This window comes from Phocoena sinus, chromosome 18 (genome assembly GCF_008692025.1).
Source record: "Phocoena sinus isolate mPhoSin1 chromosome 18, mPhoSin1.pri, whole genome shotgun sequence".
Taxonomy (NCBI): Eukaryota; Metazoa; Chordata; class Mammalia; order Artiodactyla; family Phocoenidae; genus Phocoena; species Phocoena sinus.
In genome coordinates this window covers 65,536,726-65,551,107 of record NC_045780.1, presented here as the reverse complement: position 1 = coordinate 65,551,107, position 14,382 = coordinate 65,536,726, and the positions used below count along the sequence as shown (strand labels likewise).

The following is a 14,382-nucleotide window of genomic DNA, read 5'->3' as shown; positions in this document are numbered from 1 at the left end:
CTTTGGCTGTTAGGAGAGACAAAAATTTTCCTGATGGTTGGTCCAAGCAGGGACTCCCGGGTGGACTGAGGAATGGCTGGCTTTTCCTCAGTTCATACATCTCTGTGGTAACCACAGGCAGCTCCCAGAAGACCTCGAGAATGAGAGGCCTGAGGTCTACGAGTTGCTGCTAGAAATAGTTCAGCCTCTCCAGAAAACAGAATGCAGCTGCCACACAAGTTTGTAAGGTAAATACCGGGGCCCTGTAAAGTTCCCCCTCCATATAATTGTCTTTATCTTCACATTTTGAAAAAAAGTATCCTTTTGGAAAGACAAGTAAGGTATTACGTATTTGGGGAAGTTCTTTGGTTTGAAATTCTATCCGAATGTTATATCTAGGTGGCCAACCCAGAGAGGAAGAAAGACTCCATTTTAAAAAGTATCTTGGATGTAAGAAATTTAGGAGGCCTTCCATCAAATATAATTAACTACACTACAAATTTAATTTTTAAAACAACTTTATTGAAGTATAATGTACAAAATGCACCGTTAATTTTCAGTGTACCATTCAGTGAGTTTGGAAAAATGTATATGCCCGGGTAATCAACAAGACAATCAAAATAGAGAACATTTTTTTTATTATACCCCAAAGTGTCTTCGTGCCCTTTTGCAACTAGGCCCCCCTCCATCCCATTTAATTTTACATAGATTTGTTGCTTCACGTTTTCTGAGTTGTGCGTGAAAGAGGAGGATGGATGGTTCTTTCTAATCTCAAAAACCTAAGGCGAGGATCAGAGGCTGGCAGCTAGGATGTGGCTCCCCGCGCCTTAGAGACTTGCAAGGTGGTGCCCCGCGAGCCGGCGCTCAGGAAGTGTGCCCTCTCGAGGTGAACCGGTGTGTTCTCGGCTGGCTCACGACGAGTTCTTTTTTGGCCCCGCAGGGCCCTGGGCGCACGCTGACCGCGCGCTGGCCGGCTCGCACTTTGCTCCAGGTCCACGCCCGTGGCGCTGCCATAACAACGGCCTAGACGCCCAGGCCTTAGGCCGCCGCCGCCGCCGGGACCCGGCCTTCTCCCCGCTCCGAGGGGTGGGGCGGCGGCGGCCCGGGCCGGGTAGACGGGACTGCCCCCTCCTCCGAAGCCGGCAGAGGCGGCGGATTTGCTTCCAAGCATGGTAAGAGGCGGCAAGCCGGGGATGCCCGCCTGCCGATGCCGGGCTGGGGCGGCGGGGACTCCACGGAACTCCCAGCCCCTTCCGCCTCCCCCATTCTCTCTTCTTCCCGCAGCCCTTTCAGAAGCACGTGTACTACCCGCTCGCCAACAGCCTGGAGAGATCCGCCTCCGAAGCCGCCGTGGCGGGCGGGGCCGCCATGGCCTGCGGCCCCCCCAGCGCGGCTTCGGGCCCCCTGCCCTTCTTCCAGTTCCGCCCGCGGCTGGAGAACGTGGACTGGCGGCGGCTGAGCGCCATCGACGTGGACAAGGTGGCAGGCGCCGTGGACGTGCTCACACTGCAGGAGAACATCATGAACATCACCTTCTGCAAGCTGGAGGACGAGAAGTGCCCGCACTGCCAGTCGGGGGTGGACCCGGTGCTGCTGAAGCTCATCCGCCTGGCGCAGCTCACCATCGAGTACCTGCTGCACTCGCAGGAGTTCCTCACCTCGCAGCTGCACAACCTGGAGGAGCGGCTGCGCCTGAGCCTGGCCGAGTGCGAGCAGAGCAAGAAGCTCCTCACCAAGCAGGCCGGCGAGATCAAGTTACTCAAGGAAGAGTGTAAACGCAGGAAAAAGTTGATCTCCACCCAGCAGCTGATGATTGAGGCGAAAGCCAGCTATTACCAGGTGGGAAGCTGCCTTGTGATTACCCAATAAAACGCTCAATTCCTACTGGCTGGGATATTGAGAGTCCTTTCCTACAGCACTGCCTTTTTTTTTTCTTTTTTTGATTTGTACTCTAAATTAGAAGAAACAGCATATATTTAAGCGAAAGAGTAATTTTAACCAACAGATAACATGGTTCATTACCTGTGTAGACTAGCATAGGGTTAATAATTAAGTAACGTTGACTGCAGTGCTTTATTGAATTATCTAAAAGCTGGTTGTTTAAGAAACTGTTTCTTCCTCCTAATCGGTGTAATGAAAAATAAACCAGGTACAAATTGCTGTTGAGCTGCGGCCCCAAATGATATGGCATGCTTAAATTTGTGGATTTTTTTTCCTCATTTTTAAATTTTGAAATATTTTTAAATTTACAGAAAGATTACAAATCAGTGCAAAAACTTCCTTACACCAATTATTAACATTTGCCACATTGGCTTTATTTTCTCTGTCTCCCTTTCATACTGTTACCTTTGAACCATTGGGCAGTGAGTCGCAGACTCTTAAGTATTTCAATGTGTATATTTCCTAAGCAGGAGAATACTTGCTGATATAACAGTACTACTTAAAAATTTTTTTAATTTTGCCTTTTTGTTCTTAATCTCCCAACTGTTAGGGGGTTAGACATTGAACCCAAGATAAATATTGTCATTTTTGTGTGTAACAGAAATCAGCATATTTATCTTTTTTATTGGTTAGGTGGAAGAAGCAAAGAATGTTTGATGAAGATATCAAAGTAAGCAGTAGACTGACAAGACTGATTTCACACCCCTACATTCCAGTCATTTTGGCTAAATAGGACTTAAAAGGCCTCAGTGGATTTAGGTAATGGTGGAGGCAAAGCAGGAGTGAATGTGGAGAACTGGGTGTAGGGCTCAGAAAACAGTGAGGTTAATAGTGCTTAAGACTGACCCAACAGGAGCCTTGAGAGAAGTGTACTTAAACTAGGTGAACAGTTGGGAAAGAATGCTGTTAGAAAGTCTTAATGTTTAGCCTTGGGTATACAACCTTTAGGTATAGTCATCCAATGATACCTGATGTTGCTAATTGCCTATGTGTTTCATAACTGCTATTTAAAAACTAAATATTTATAAATAGTGCTGAGATGGCTCTTTAAATGTAATTATCATAAAATGGATAGAATAGGTTGTGTTTAAAACATTAAAGACAGTTTACCTGGCTTTGGTATTATTCAGTGAAACATTAAAACCTGTAACATAAAAATTATATGTTCATAAACTTTTTTTTGTTCTTTTGGTTATCATAAAAATAGCTGTTCGTAAGTAAAGATTTTCAAATGTGAATGATAATATGATAAAAAAGTAATGGCTCACTTTTATCAAATGAGTGACACCTGCCGACTCTTGGCCACTCAGACTCGGAATGGCGGTGGTAGCTGTATGGTGTGCCCAGGTGTGGCCAAGAAGAGATAGGAATGACCACACCCCCTTTTCCTACTTAGTGTAGTACACGTATACTCTGCCCTCTATTAAGTGACTTGCCGTTGTCTCTTTATGGAGTTCTTGAGCAGTGAGAGCCTTTAGGGTGACAACTCTGGAGTTAGACTACCTGGGTTTGAATTCCACCTATTCCTCTGTGCAAGTCTTTTAACTTCTAAACCTCAGTTTCCTCATCTGGAAAATGAGAACATTAGTAGTAGGGTTGCTCTGAGAATCCCGTGAGATAATGCATGTATAGCACGAGGAAAGCTCAGTAAATAGCATCCAACAAGTGGATGTTGATTTCTGCAGTGGCTTCCCTGTAGTGAGCTGTGGCTACCTGTGACCTATCTCTTTATGAATCCTCAGACCAGAAGGCCAGAGGTCACAGTGCTGAGATGCTGTGAGAATCAGTGTTTCAGGGAGGGGTAGTCAAAGACTGCTGCTAAGAATAGTTGGCCTGTAAGCTAGCAGGAATTCCACGGTGTTATAATCTTTGTTAGAGATTCGTAAGCTAGGGATGTTTGGCCTATAGTAAAATTTATGGGAAGTCAATTGATTTTGTTTAAATAGTTATTTGACTTTAGTCTGCAGTGTGAATTTTTATTTAAATAGAAACCTCCAACAGCCGAGGAAGTTTGATGGCCATGTGTAAAGGCCAGTGTGTACCAGTGATCTGGCTATCAAATTATTTTTAAAACTTTAAAAATTAAAAAATTCCAGTGGATTATAATAGGACTTAGACTCTAAGAAGACCTTTCATTTTCACAGCTGGAAGACTCAGATTCCTCCCCACACTTCAGCAACACAGATAGATTTTGGAATCTGTCAGTGAATTTCTGTCCCTTGTTTCAATTATTGAGCCCCTTTGAGTTGGAGATGAGTGTTGGGGAGTAGAAAAAGCATGCATTTTGCTGTCAGAGGGACATGGGTCAAACTGTAAACAATAAGGCTGCAACTTAACTTTCTTGAGCTTTGATTTCTTCATGGATAAAGTGGTTGCCATGGAAAATTTAAGAGATAGTGATGTAACAGGGCCTAGCTCTTTTTTTTTTTTTTTTTTTTGCGGTACGCGGGCCTCTCACTGTTGTGGCCTCTCCCGTTGCGCAGGCTTAGCAGCCATGGCTCACAGGACCAGCCGCTCCGCGGCATGTGGGATCTTCCCGGACCGGGGCACGAACCTGTGTCCCCTGCATCGGCAGGCGGACTCTCAACCACTGCACCACCAGGGAAGCCCGGGCCTAGCTCTTAGTGGGCATAGTGAAAATCTTTATCTCCTGTTCTCCGTCATTGTCTTTGAGAGGTCTTAAAAAACATCTGGAGGAATCAAAAACCTCCATCCTACTCGTTTAGGTAAAGGAATCCTGAGTTCTTGTGTTAATTCCATTACACTAAGTATTTTTTAATTTTTAATGATTTTGGATAGTAGTGGTATTAAGACATCTGCATGTTTTATATAGCATGCAACCTACATGTAGTCAACATTCTGAAACCAAGTACACTGGACATAATTTGACATATTATATCCCTGGGGTTGTCATGGAAAGAGTATCAGATTCCTTTCTATGAATAGTTCATAGTACCTAATTTTTCTTAATTCATTATGTCACTTTCTGTCCTAAAGATGCTTTAAGGGACTCCTTTGAAATAGCAGTTTATATCATTCATCTGTATATCAAACATATTTATCATATATTTAAAAGTATTTTTTTAAGAAAATGCAAAGGGTTATAGGATAAAGTTTTTATAGCATTTTTTAAAGTTTTATCATTATCTTATTAATGGAGAAATTTGATTCTACATGATGTAGAATTCCTTCCCACCTTCTTACCCTGAAAGGGAACTTTATTATTTCTAAGGCAGAATCTTTGTGCAATAAGTAGGATTCCTGACCCTCCTGCTGTTTTTCATTGTAAAGAATGATCTGACTTTTACTAAGTTTCTAATTACTGTAAGATCTATTATAAAGTATGTTTTAATCCCAGTGATGGTAGATCAGATAGTTTTGGCTTTGGGGCCTGATAGACCAGTTGTTTTAGGTTTCACTAATCCGTTCACTTTTAAAAAACTGACTAGTATTCCATGGTGTACATGAATCAGAGTCTGTTAAACTTTTACTTTTGTAGGATATCTTGCCTGGAACCCGTATCTGGCTCTTATGAATAATGCTGCTATAAACATTCACTTGCGGGTTTTTGTGTGAACTTAAGTTTTTTCTTTTAGAGCAATTTTAGTTTCATTGAGGGGAAGGTACAAAAAGTTTCCATATATCTCCTGCCCCTACACATGCATAGCTTGCCCCATTATCAACAGACCTAAGTATTTCATTTTGGGGGGTGCTAATGTAAATGTTATTACATTTTTAATTTCAGATTCCACTTGTTCATTACTGGTATATAGGAAAGCAGTTGACTTTTGTATATTAACCTCGTATCCTGCAACTTTGCTATACTTGGTTATTAGTTCCAGGAGTTTTTTGGCAATCCTTTTGGATTTTTTACGCAGACGATCATGTCATCTGCAAACGAAGACAGTTCTGTGTCTTCCTTCCCAGTCTGTATATCTTTTAATTTTTTTCTTGCCTTATTACATTAGCAAGGACTTAAAGTGCAGTGTTGGAAAGCACACTCAGGGGCAGTGGTTTGCCCTGTATCCTCCCCTCTCTTACAGATCCAAGAAGAGTTGTGGATTTTTCAGTCTGTTCAGCTTTTTCCTTGTTGTTAGGATGGAGTGGCGATTTTCAAGCTCCTTACATGCAGATCCAGAAACCAGAAGTCTGTTAACTTTGTTTTGGTATTTTTGTCATAGAAATTTCTCATGTTGATGTAGTCAAAATGTCAGTCTTTTCTTTTTGGAGTACGAGCCCCTTCTTACCCTGAGCTCGTGAGTCTTCTGTATTATTGCAATAGTTAAAATACGTATTTTCTATTTTGAGAAATTAAAAGTTACACTTCCATGTTTCCTCTTCCTTTCCTTTCTCCAGTGCTGTGTGTAGCCCAAGAGCCACACTTACACCCTAGCCAGTGTGGGCAGTCCCTAAACTGTTGTGAGGAAACCAGAACAGTCCTCAAGAGCAGAGAAGTCCTAAAAGATGCTGTAAAGATCCTCTGAAATGTAATGCTGAGAAATATGCCATAATGTTAATTTTCTGGGAAATTAGAACCTAAAGTTTTCTGATGCAATTATACTGATTAAGAGTAAGGCAAAGGGCTTCCCTGGTGGCGCAGTGGTTGAGAGTCCGCCTGCCGATGCAGGGGACACGGGTTTGTGCCCTGGTCCGGGAAGATCCCACATGCCGCAGAGCGGCTGGGCCCGTAAGCCTGTGCGTCCGGAGCCTGTGCTCCGCAGCGGGAGAGGCCACAACAGTGAGAGGCCCGCGTAACGCAAAAACAAAACAAAACAAAACAAAAAAGAGTAAGGCAAAAGCTGAATAGGAGAACATGTAAATAGCACAATAGAGATGAAACAGCAAAATCCAGACTGAGAGTAACTCTGCAGGACAAATGTTCAATTTCTTCAGCAAAAGAATTATAAGGAAAAGGAGCTTGGAGGCTCAGCCTATAGACAAAAACAGAATTAAGAGACAAAACAACCAGTTGCAGGATATGACCTTACTTGTATCCTGATTCACAACAAACTGCAAAAATGTTTTCTAAGACAATGTGTGAAATATTGGGGAAAAAATAAACAAATGGTTGGATATTTGTTGATAATTAAGAAATGAATTTTCGCATTTTAAAAGGTGGGATAATAATAATATGATTGTGTTAAAAGAAAGTCCTTTTGGAGATAGATTCTGAAATACTGACAAATGAAATATACAGTATCCAGGACTTACTTCAGAGTAATCTGGGGGGAGGATATAGATGAAACAAGTTGAATTTTTTGCTTAAAAATTGTGTTAAAGTAGAGAATAGAGATATTGGTAGGATTGATTTTTTTTTTCCCAGTAACTTCATTTTAGGAGGCCAAATATTTCTAAGCATGTGCTCAATGATTTTTTAATGCTGGTCTCTGGGGATAAAGCTATGAATAAGAGAGAAAAGAGTTCATGCTCTCAGGAAGCTGACATGCTAGAACCTAGAGGGATTAGGCAGGAGACAATAAGCAAGTGAAGTAAATAAACCTGAAAATATTAACTGGTGAGATGTACAATGATGAAAACAAGACAGTGTGATGGGACAGTGCCTGTCAGGAGGCTCATGCAGGAAGATTTGCTGAGGACGTGCAGCTCAGCCCAAGCGTGGAAGATGCTCCGTAAATGACATCTTGAATGTCGAGAAGGAGCCAGTCATGGGAAGGTCTGGGGAAGACTCGGGCAGGGGACCAGCCAATGCAAAGGGTCTGAAGCTGGCTTGCTTGAGGGACAGGAAGAGGCTGGCATGACTGGAGTGTCATGAACAAGTTGATGCTGACGGGCTGTGAACCACCAGTCTTAACAGGGGCAGCATCAGGGGTTCCCAAAACCATCAAGATGGGCTACTTTAAATGTCAAGAGATGGCTTTCGCTGTCCTGTGTTCAGTTTGGGAAGAACACCCTGGTCTTGTATGTCTTTTTAGTTAGGCTTTCAGTATCACTTGCCAGGGTGGTAACATTTGGGGGAAATCCCCCAAGAGATAATGCTTCAGGGACCCAAATTTTAATTCAAACTAGGTGGAAGGGCACTTGTTACAGACACTTGGATTTGTTGCTCTCTCCTTTTCAGTGCCGTTTTTGTGACAAGGCCTTTATGAACCAAGCTTTTCTACAAAGTCATATTCAGCGCCGCCACCCTGAAGATTCTCATCTTGGTAAGTCGTGAGCGCTACTTCAAAGATCTCTTTTCTTTCTGGTGCCTTTTTATTTTTCAGTGAGACATGGTCCAAAGCATCTCTCAATCCTTTTAAAAGAAAGCGTCATAGTCCTTGTTCACTCATTTAGTTAGTATTGAGCCCCTACTGTGTGCCATGCACTGCCTTAGGGGTCGGGGATACCGTCATAAGCAAGACAGACCCTGTCTGGCTCTCTTACACCCTAATGGGAGGGATGGAGGATTCACGTTTAAACAAATGAATCAGTGTTTCTTTTTAAATGGTGGCAAGTGCAATGAAGAACATAAAGTAGGAGAATGGGATGGAGAGTGACTCCTAGTGACTCCTCATTAAGGAGGCTCTATTTGATCAGAAACCAGAATGGTGCTGGGGTCCCAGCCTGCAGGAAATTTGGGAAATGTATATCCCGGGCAAGGGGAACTCGCACTGTGAGGGTGTGTGAGGAAAAGGCAGGGCATGGCATGTTTGGGGAACAGATAGAAGGTTGGTGGAGCAGGGTGAACAAGGCAGTGGTGGGTTAGGAAGGGACTAGGTCACATAGGGCCTTGAATGCCCTGGGTGGGCATGTGGGTGATTTAATAAGCGTAATGGGAAGCCACTGGAGGATTTTAAGTTGCGGGGACATGATCTGATCTGTACCTTAAAATGACCCCTCTAGCTGCAGTTGGGGAACAGACTGTAGGGGCAGAGGTGGAAGCAGCTGGGATGCATGATAGCCCAGGTGAGAGAAGGTGGCAACTGGACCAGGGCGGTACCAGGGAAGGTGGGAGAAGTGGAGATGGAGAAGGTTTATTCTGGACGCAGAGGCCACAGAGATATGACTCAACATGAGAGCAAGAGATGAAGCAAAGATGATCCTGGGCTTTTGTCCTGTACATTTGGGTGAATGGCTGTCACGTTTCCTGAGGGACAGACCAGGAGTGGAGCAGATTGAGGGAGGAAGGAGAATGGAGAATTTGTGTTGGCCGTGGGTACAATTAAGTCACACGTACAGTTGCCATGCAAGTGGAGATGCTGAAGGTCTGGAGGTCAAAGTGAAGGCCCAGGCTGGAGATAAAACCTGGGAGTCGTTAGCAGAACTGGGCTGGATGACATCACTTAGAGAAGAGAAGATGGCTAGGGTCGGCCCCACACTAGGAGCTCAGGAGGAGCAGCTGAGGGAGTGAGTAATCACAGTGGTGGAGGCAGGAGGGAGGCTGGGAAGTGTGTTGTCATGGAAACCAAGGGGCATGAGTGTTTCAAGAAGGAGACAGTTAAACCAAATGATCTTGAGGCACAGAGGAAGAGGAAGACCTAGAATTGACCATTATCGTCACAGTGACTGTTGGTGACCTTGACATGTGACATAATTCAGTGAATTATTGGGGATGAAAGCTGGATTGGAGTGAGCTGGGAATTAGGCAAGGAAGTGGTCATGTCCATTACAGACATTTATTTCAGTAACATTTGCTGGGAAGGAAAGCTGGGACAGGAGGCAGTGCCTGGAGGGAAATATGAGACCAAGGGAAAATTTTTGTCTTGTTTGAGGTGGGAGATACTAAGATGTGTTTGGGTGCCAGTGTGAATTAACCAGTGTATAGAGGGGGAAATTGAAGAAGCAGGAGATAGGAGGCTTACCATGGAACCAGGTTTCCTACTAATTTAAATGTTCTCAGGAGCAAAGAATGCAAGGTCTGTTTCTCCATGAGCAGATCAAAGCATACTGCTGATTGCCACAGTAATCCACAGAAGTTCTCATTACAATCTTAAATTCCACTTATAAGCTGTGGACCGCTGATACAATTTAGCAATGTATTGGAGAAATTGGGAAGATTAAGTATTTTAATTAACCTACCATTCTTCAGTGTGAAACTGACCTTCTTTCTCTTCTGTTTCAGTATCTTATTCTATCTCATACTCGTTTCAGAGAGTATTTCAGACTCTGAAATGAGTATTATTTCTTCAGGTCATCTTTGAGATTCTGACTTTCTACCTTGGTTTCCATACCTTTCATGTCTACACTCACAGACACATGTATATCCATTCAGTCATGTGTACATCTGCATGTAAGTACATGTACATAAGTATTCTTCCCTTCACTTGTTGCTCCCTTTAACGACTTTTCCGTAGTTCGTTTTTGCCCCATGGATGGGTTATGGCCCAAGTTTGCATTTTGAATGCCAGCCTCTGCTTATCTTAGCACAGATGAGGTTCTCAGGAGAGTTCGGTGGGAGCCAGAAGGATGGTGACCATAGAGATTTCAATACTGTGGTACCTGCCGTGGAAGCTGTTGCTTCCCTTCTCTGACTGAGACAGGCATCTTGCAGAAGAGCCCAGGATTATTCCTTGTACCATTTTTGCTCCCTGAATGGGCTCTCACCCTATCTATGTAGGATAATCCAACCTCAATCTAGTGGCTGAAAGAATCTGCTAAAAATAATTCAGCACTCAATAATATGAAGGACTGAAAATAAATGTTGAATAATAGAGAGTAAAAGTTGGCTCATGTGGCATGAAAAAAGTAATATCCCAAGAAAAAGCAGTTTCCTTTGTCTTTGTCTTATCCATAGGATGTACCCCAAAAGTTTTCAGGTAGATTTTCTAAGAGATGGTATTTTAACGAGGTATTTCTGTTGCAGCAGAGTATAAGACAAGGGCACAGACTGACAAGCTCCAGAATGAGATCGACATGTTGAAGGAGCAGCTGCAGCTCACCAGGTCTCAGCTAGAGGCTGCACAGCACGTCCATGTAGTCAGATTCTCTAAGGTATGCTAAATTCAGAAACAGTTATATGTTGGGAAGGATTGGGGTTAATTCCTTGTAAATGTTTGGTAGAATTCACTAGTGAAACCGTCTGGTCCCGAGCTTTTCTTTTTTTGGGAGTTTTTTGATTACTGATTCAATCTCCTTACTCATTATTCATCTGTTCAGATTTTCTCTTTCTTCATGATTCAATCTTGGTAGGTTGTATGTCTCTAGGAATTTATTTCTTCTAGATTGTCCAATTGGTTGGCATGCAATTGTTCATAGTAGGCTATCATGATCCTTTGTAATTCTGTAGTATCAGTTGTAATGTCTCCTCTTTCATGTATAATTTCATTTATTTGAGTCCTCTTTCTTTTCTTTGTTAGTCTAGCTAAAGGTTTGTCAATTTTGTTTATCTTTTCAAAAAATCAACTCTTAGTTTTTTTAATCTTTTCTGTTGTCTTCAGTATCCTGTATTTCATTTATTTCTGCTCTAACCTTTATCATTTCCTTCCTTCTGCTAACTTGGGACTTAGTTTGTTCTTTTTTTCTGGTTGAGGTATAATGTTAGGTTGCTTATTTGAGATCTTTCTTTGTTCTTCATGTAGGCGTTTATAGCTATAAACTTTCCTTTTAGAGCTGCTTTTAATGCATCCCATAAGTTTCGGTATGTTGTGTTTCCATTTTATTTGTCTCAAGATGTTTTTGATTCCCCTTTTGATTTTTCCTTTGATCCATTAGTCGTTCAGGAACGTGTGTTTAATTTCCAGTTATTTGTGAACTTCAATTTTTCCTTCTGTTACTGTTTTCTAGTTTCATAACATTGTGGTCAGAAAAAATACTTGATATAAAGTCAGTCTTCCTGAATTTGTTAATACTTGTTTTATGACCTAATATATGATCTATCCTGGAGAATATTCTGTATGTACTTGAGATGGATGTGTATTCTGCTGTTATTGGGTAGGATGTTCTGCATATCTCTTTTAGGTCCATTTTGTCTATAGTATTGTTCAACTCCTGTGTTTCCTTATTGATTTTCTGTCTGGATGACCCATTGTTGAGAGTGGGGTATTAAAGTTCCCCTACTATTATTGTATTGTTGTTTATTTCTCTTTCTCATTCTGTTGGTATTTGCTTTATATATTTTAGGTGCTCCAATGCTTCATGCATATATATTTACAGTTGTTATAGTTTCTTGATGAATTGACCTCTTTATCATTATGTAATGACCTTTTTTTGTCATTTGAGAGCTTCCTTTTTTTTTTTTTTTTTTTTTGCGGTACGCGGGCCTCTCACTGTTGTGGCCTCTCCCGTTGTGGAGCGCAGGCTCAGCGGCCATGGCTCACGGGCCCAGCCGCTCTGCGGCATGTGGGATCTTCCCGGACCGGGGCACGAACCCGTGTCCCCTGTCTCAACCACTGCGCCACCAGGGAAGCCCCTTCCTTTTTTAATGTAGGTGCTTACAGTTATAAATTTCCCTCTGAGCACTGATTTGTCTGCTTCCCTTTTTTGGTACATTGTGCTTTAATTTTCATTCATCCTAAAGTATTTTTGAATTTCCCTAGTGAGGTTTTCTTTGACCCATTGACTGTTTAAGAGTATATTGTTTCATTTTCACACATTTGTGAATTTTCCAGTTTTCCTTTTGTTAGTGATTTCTGGCCTCATTCTGTTGTGGTTGGAGGAGATACTTTGCATGATATCAACCTTTTAAAATTGAACATCATTTTAAGGCCTAACATATAGTCTATCCTGGTGAATCTTCCACGTGCATTTAACAAGAATGTATATTCTGCTGTTGTTGGGTGCAGTGTTCTGTATGTTTGTTAGGTGGAGTTTATTTGTAGTGTAGTTCAGGTCCCCAATTAGGAGAAAAAAAAAAAAACACAGCAGCAGGTCATCCAGAAATCAAAGGCTGATCGGACCAGACCTTGAATTTAGCTTATATAAAAATGTATTTGTGTTTATTAAGGGTGAGGTGGGGCCACGCTACCCAAATTGGTATGGTATCAAGAAAAGTTCTTCTCAGTAGACTTTTAAAGTATGTTTACATTTTACATATGATTGCATGCCTACTCTACAAGTTCACAGATCATAGAACTTTTGAGACTTTGGGCCTCTGTGTCTGTGCTTTAAGGAATATAAGGACAAAAGGATGCTGTGTGCTGCCTTTGGTTTAGAGAAATCATTGTGCACAGACCTGCCGTTATGTGCAGTGTTTTTGCAACCAAAACAAACAGAAGAAGCCTAACTGAAATTTGCAAGTCTAGCTGACCCATTTGAGGTGAAACTATGTCCATTTATTTACATTTCTGCATACTTGCTTCATACCAGAGTTTTGAAAGCCATGTATTAAATCAATTTCAGGAATATGAAATGCAGAAAACAAAAGAGGAAGAATTTCTGAAGTTATTTGATAGATGGAAAGAAGAAGAAAAGGAGAAACTAGCTGATGAAATGGAAAAAGTCAAGGAAATGTTTATGAAGGAGTTTAAAGAACTAACTTCTAAGAATTCAGCATTAGAATACGTAAGTATTGGGAGTTCCCTGGTGGTCCAGTGCTTAGGACTCTGAGCTTCCAGTGCTGGAGGCACAGATTTGATCACTGGTTGGGGAACTAAGATCCCACAAGCCACGTGGCTCCACCTGAAAAGACCCACAAAAAACGTTGAGAATATGTAAGTATTAAACCTCGGAGTCTTCATAGCAATGTTAGAGTCGTGGCCTTGAGAGGTGGCATTAGAGTGGCAATGTGGCCCGCGGATCCAGAAGTTCCTTTGTTGTGCCGTGGCCCAGACACCGCTCCTCCCTGAGAGTCTTGGGAGCTCAAGGCATAAGGAAGAGACAGCAAGTCAGAAGAGTCGTTTCCTTGAGAGTGGGAGCTTTGACCCCAAACCCCAGTGCAGAACACTTGGTACATTTTAGATGGATCAGAGAAGAAGGTCCCTCTTTCTTAGCTGGTTAGGTTTAGATAGCCCAAAACAGTAACTCCCTCCCTGAGTTTTAGAGCTTTCCAAAGGAACTTTCCAGAAAGACTGACAGAGATTGCCAATGTGGGAGAAGGAAGCTGACCCAGAAAGTCAGAGGGAGAGCCTTTGCCAGGCCCCTTCCTCACCCCAGGCCTAGCAGGTTTGAGTGAGCTGGATGTCGCTAAATGCAACCTCCGCTTCCCTGTAGGAGCAGCCGTGGTCACAGTGAAGCAAAGGAGGCAAGGGAAGAGTGTGGAGCTCCCTCTAGGGGCCAACATGTTTATAAACTAAAATAGAGGGATAGTTTTGGAATACTGCTAAGATCCTTCTCTAAAACGGCCTGAACCCTCTCACAGGGATGGGCAAGCTATGACCTGTGACCCAGACCTGACAAACCACCTGATTTTGTATGGCTCTCAAGCTAAGAGAGCTTTTTACACTTTTAAGTGGTTGAAAAAAGTCAAAAGAAGAAATATTTCACGACACGTGAAAATTATATGGAGTTTACCTTTCAGTGTCCACAAGTGAAGGTTTTTTGGAACACAGCCATACTCTTTCCTCCACACTTTGTCTATGGAGCTTT

The 14,382-nt window shown here is 42.4% G+C and overlaps 1 protein-coding gene across 11 annotated transcripts in view; it reads left to right on the top strand.

Annotated features, from left to right (window-relative positions):
• The window catches only part of DZIP1 (DAZ interacting zinc finger protein 1), a 54,726-nt gene that overhangs the window by 1,750 nt on the left and 38,594 nt on the right, over positions 1-14,382 (top strand). For 5 of the 11 annotated variants that reach the window (XM_032611138.1, XM_032611149.1, XM_032611148.1 and 2 more), the window contains 6 exons: positions 14-227; positions 920-1,151; positions 1,264-1,818; positions 8,000-8,084; positions 10,724-10,851; positions 13,198-13,359. In XM_032611138.1, coding sequence (XP_032467029.1) covers positions 1,149-1,151; positions 1,264-1,818; positions 8,000-8,084; positions 10,724-10,851; positions 13,198-13,359 — 933 coding nt within the window. In that variant the 5' untranslated portion in view covers positions 14-227; positions 920-1,148. The remainder of the gene's footprint in view (positions 1-13; positions 228-919; positions 1,152-1,263; positions 1,819-7,999; positions 8,085-10,723; positions 10,852-13,197; positions 13,360-14,382) is intronic. The other 6 variants (XM_032611139.1, XM_032611143.1, XM_032611144.1 and 3 more) reach the window with 3 other exon arrangements.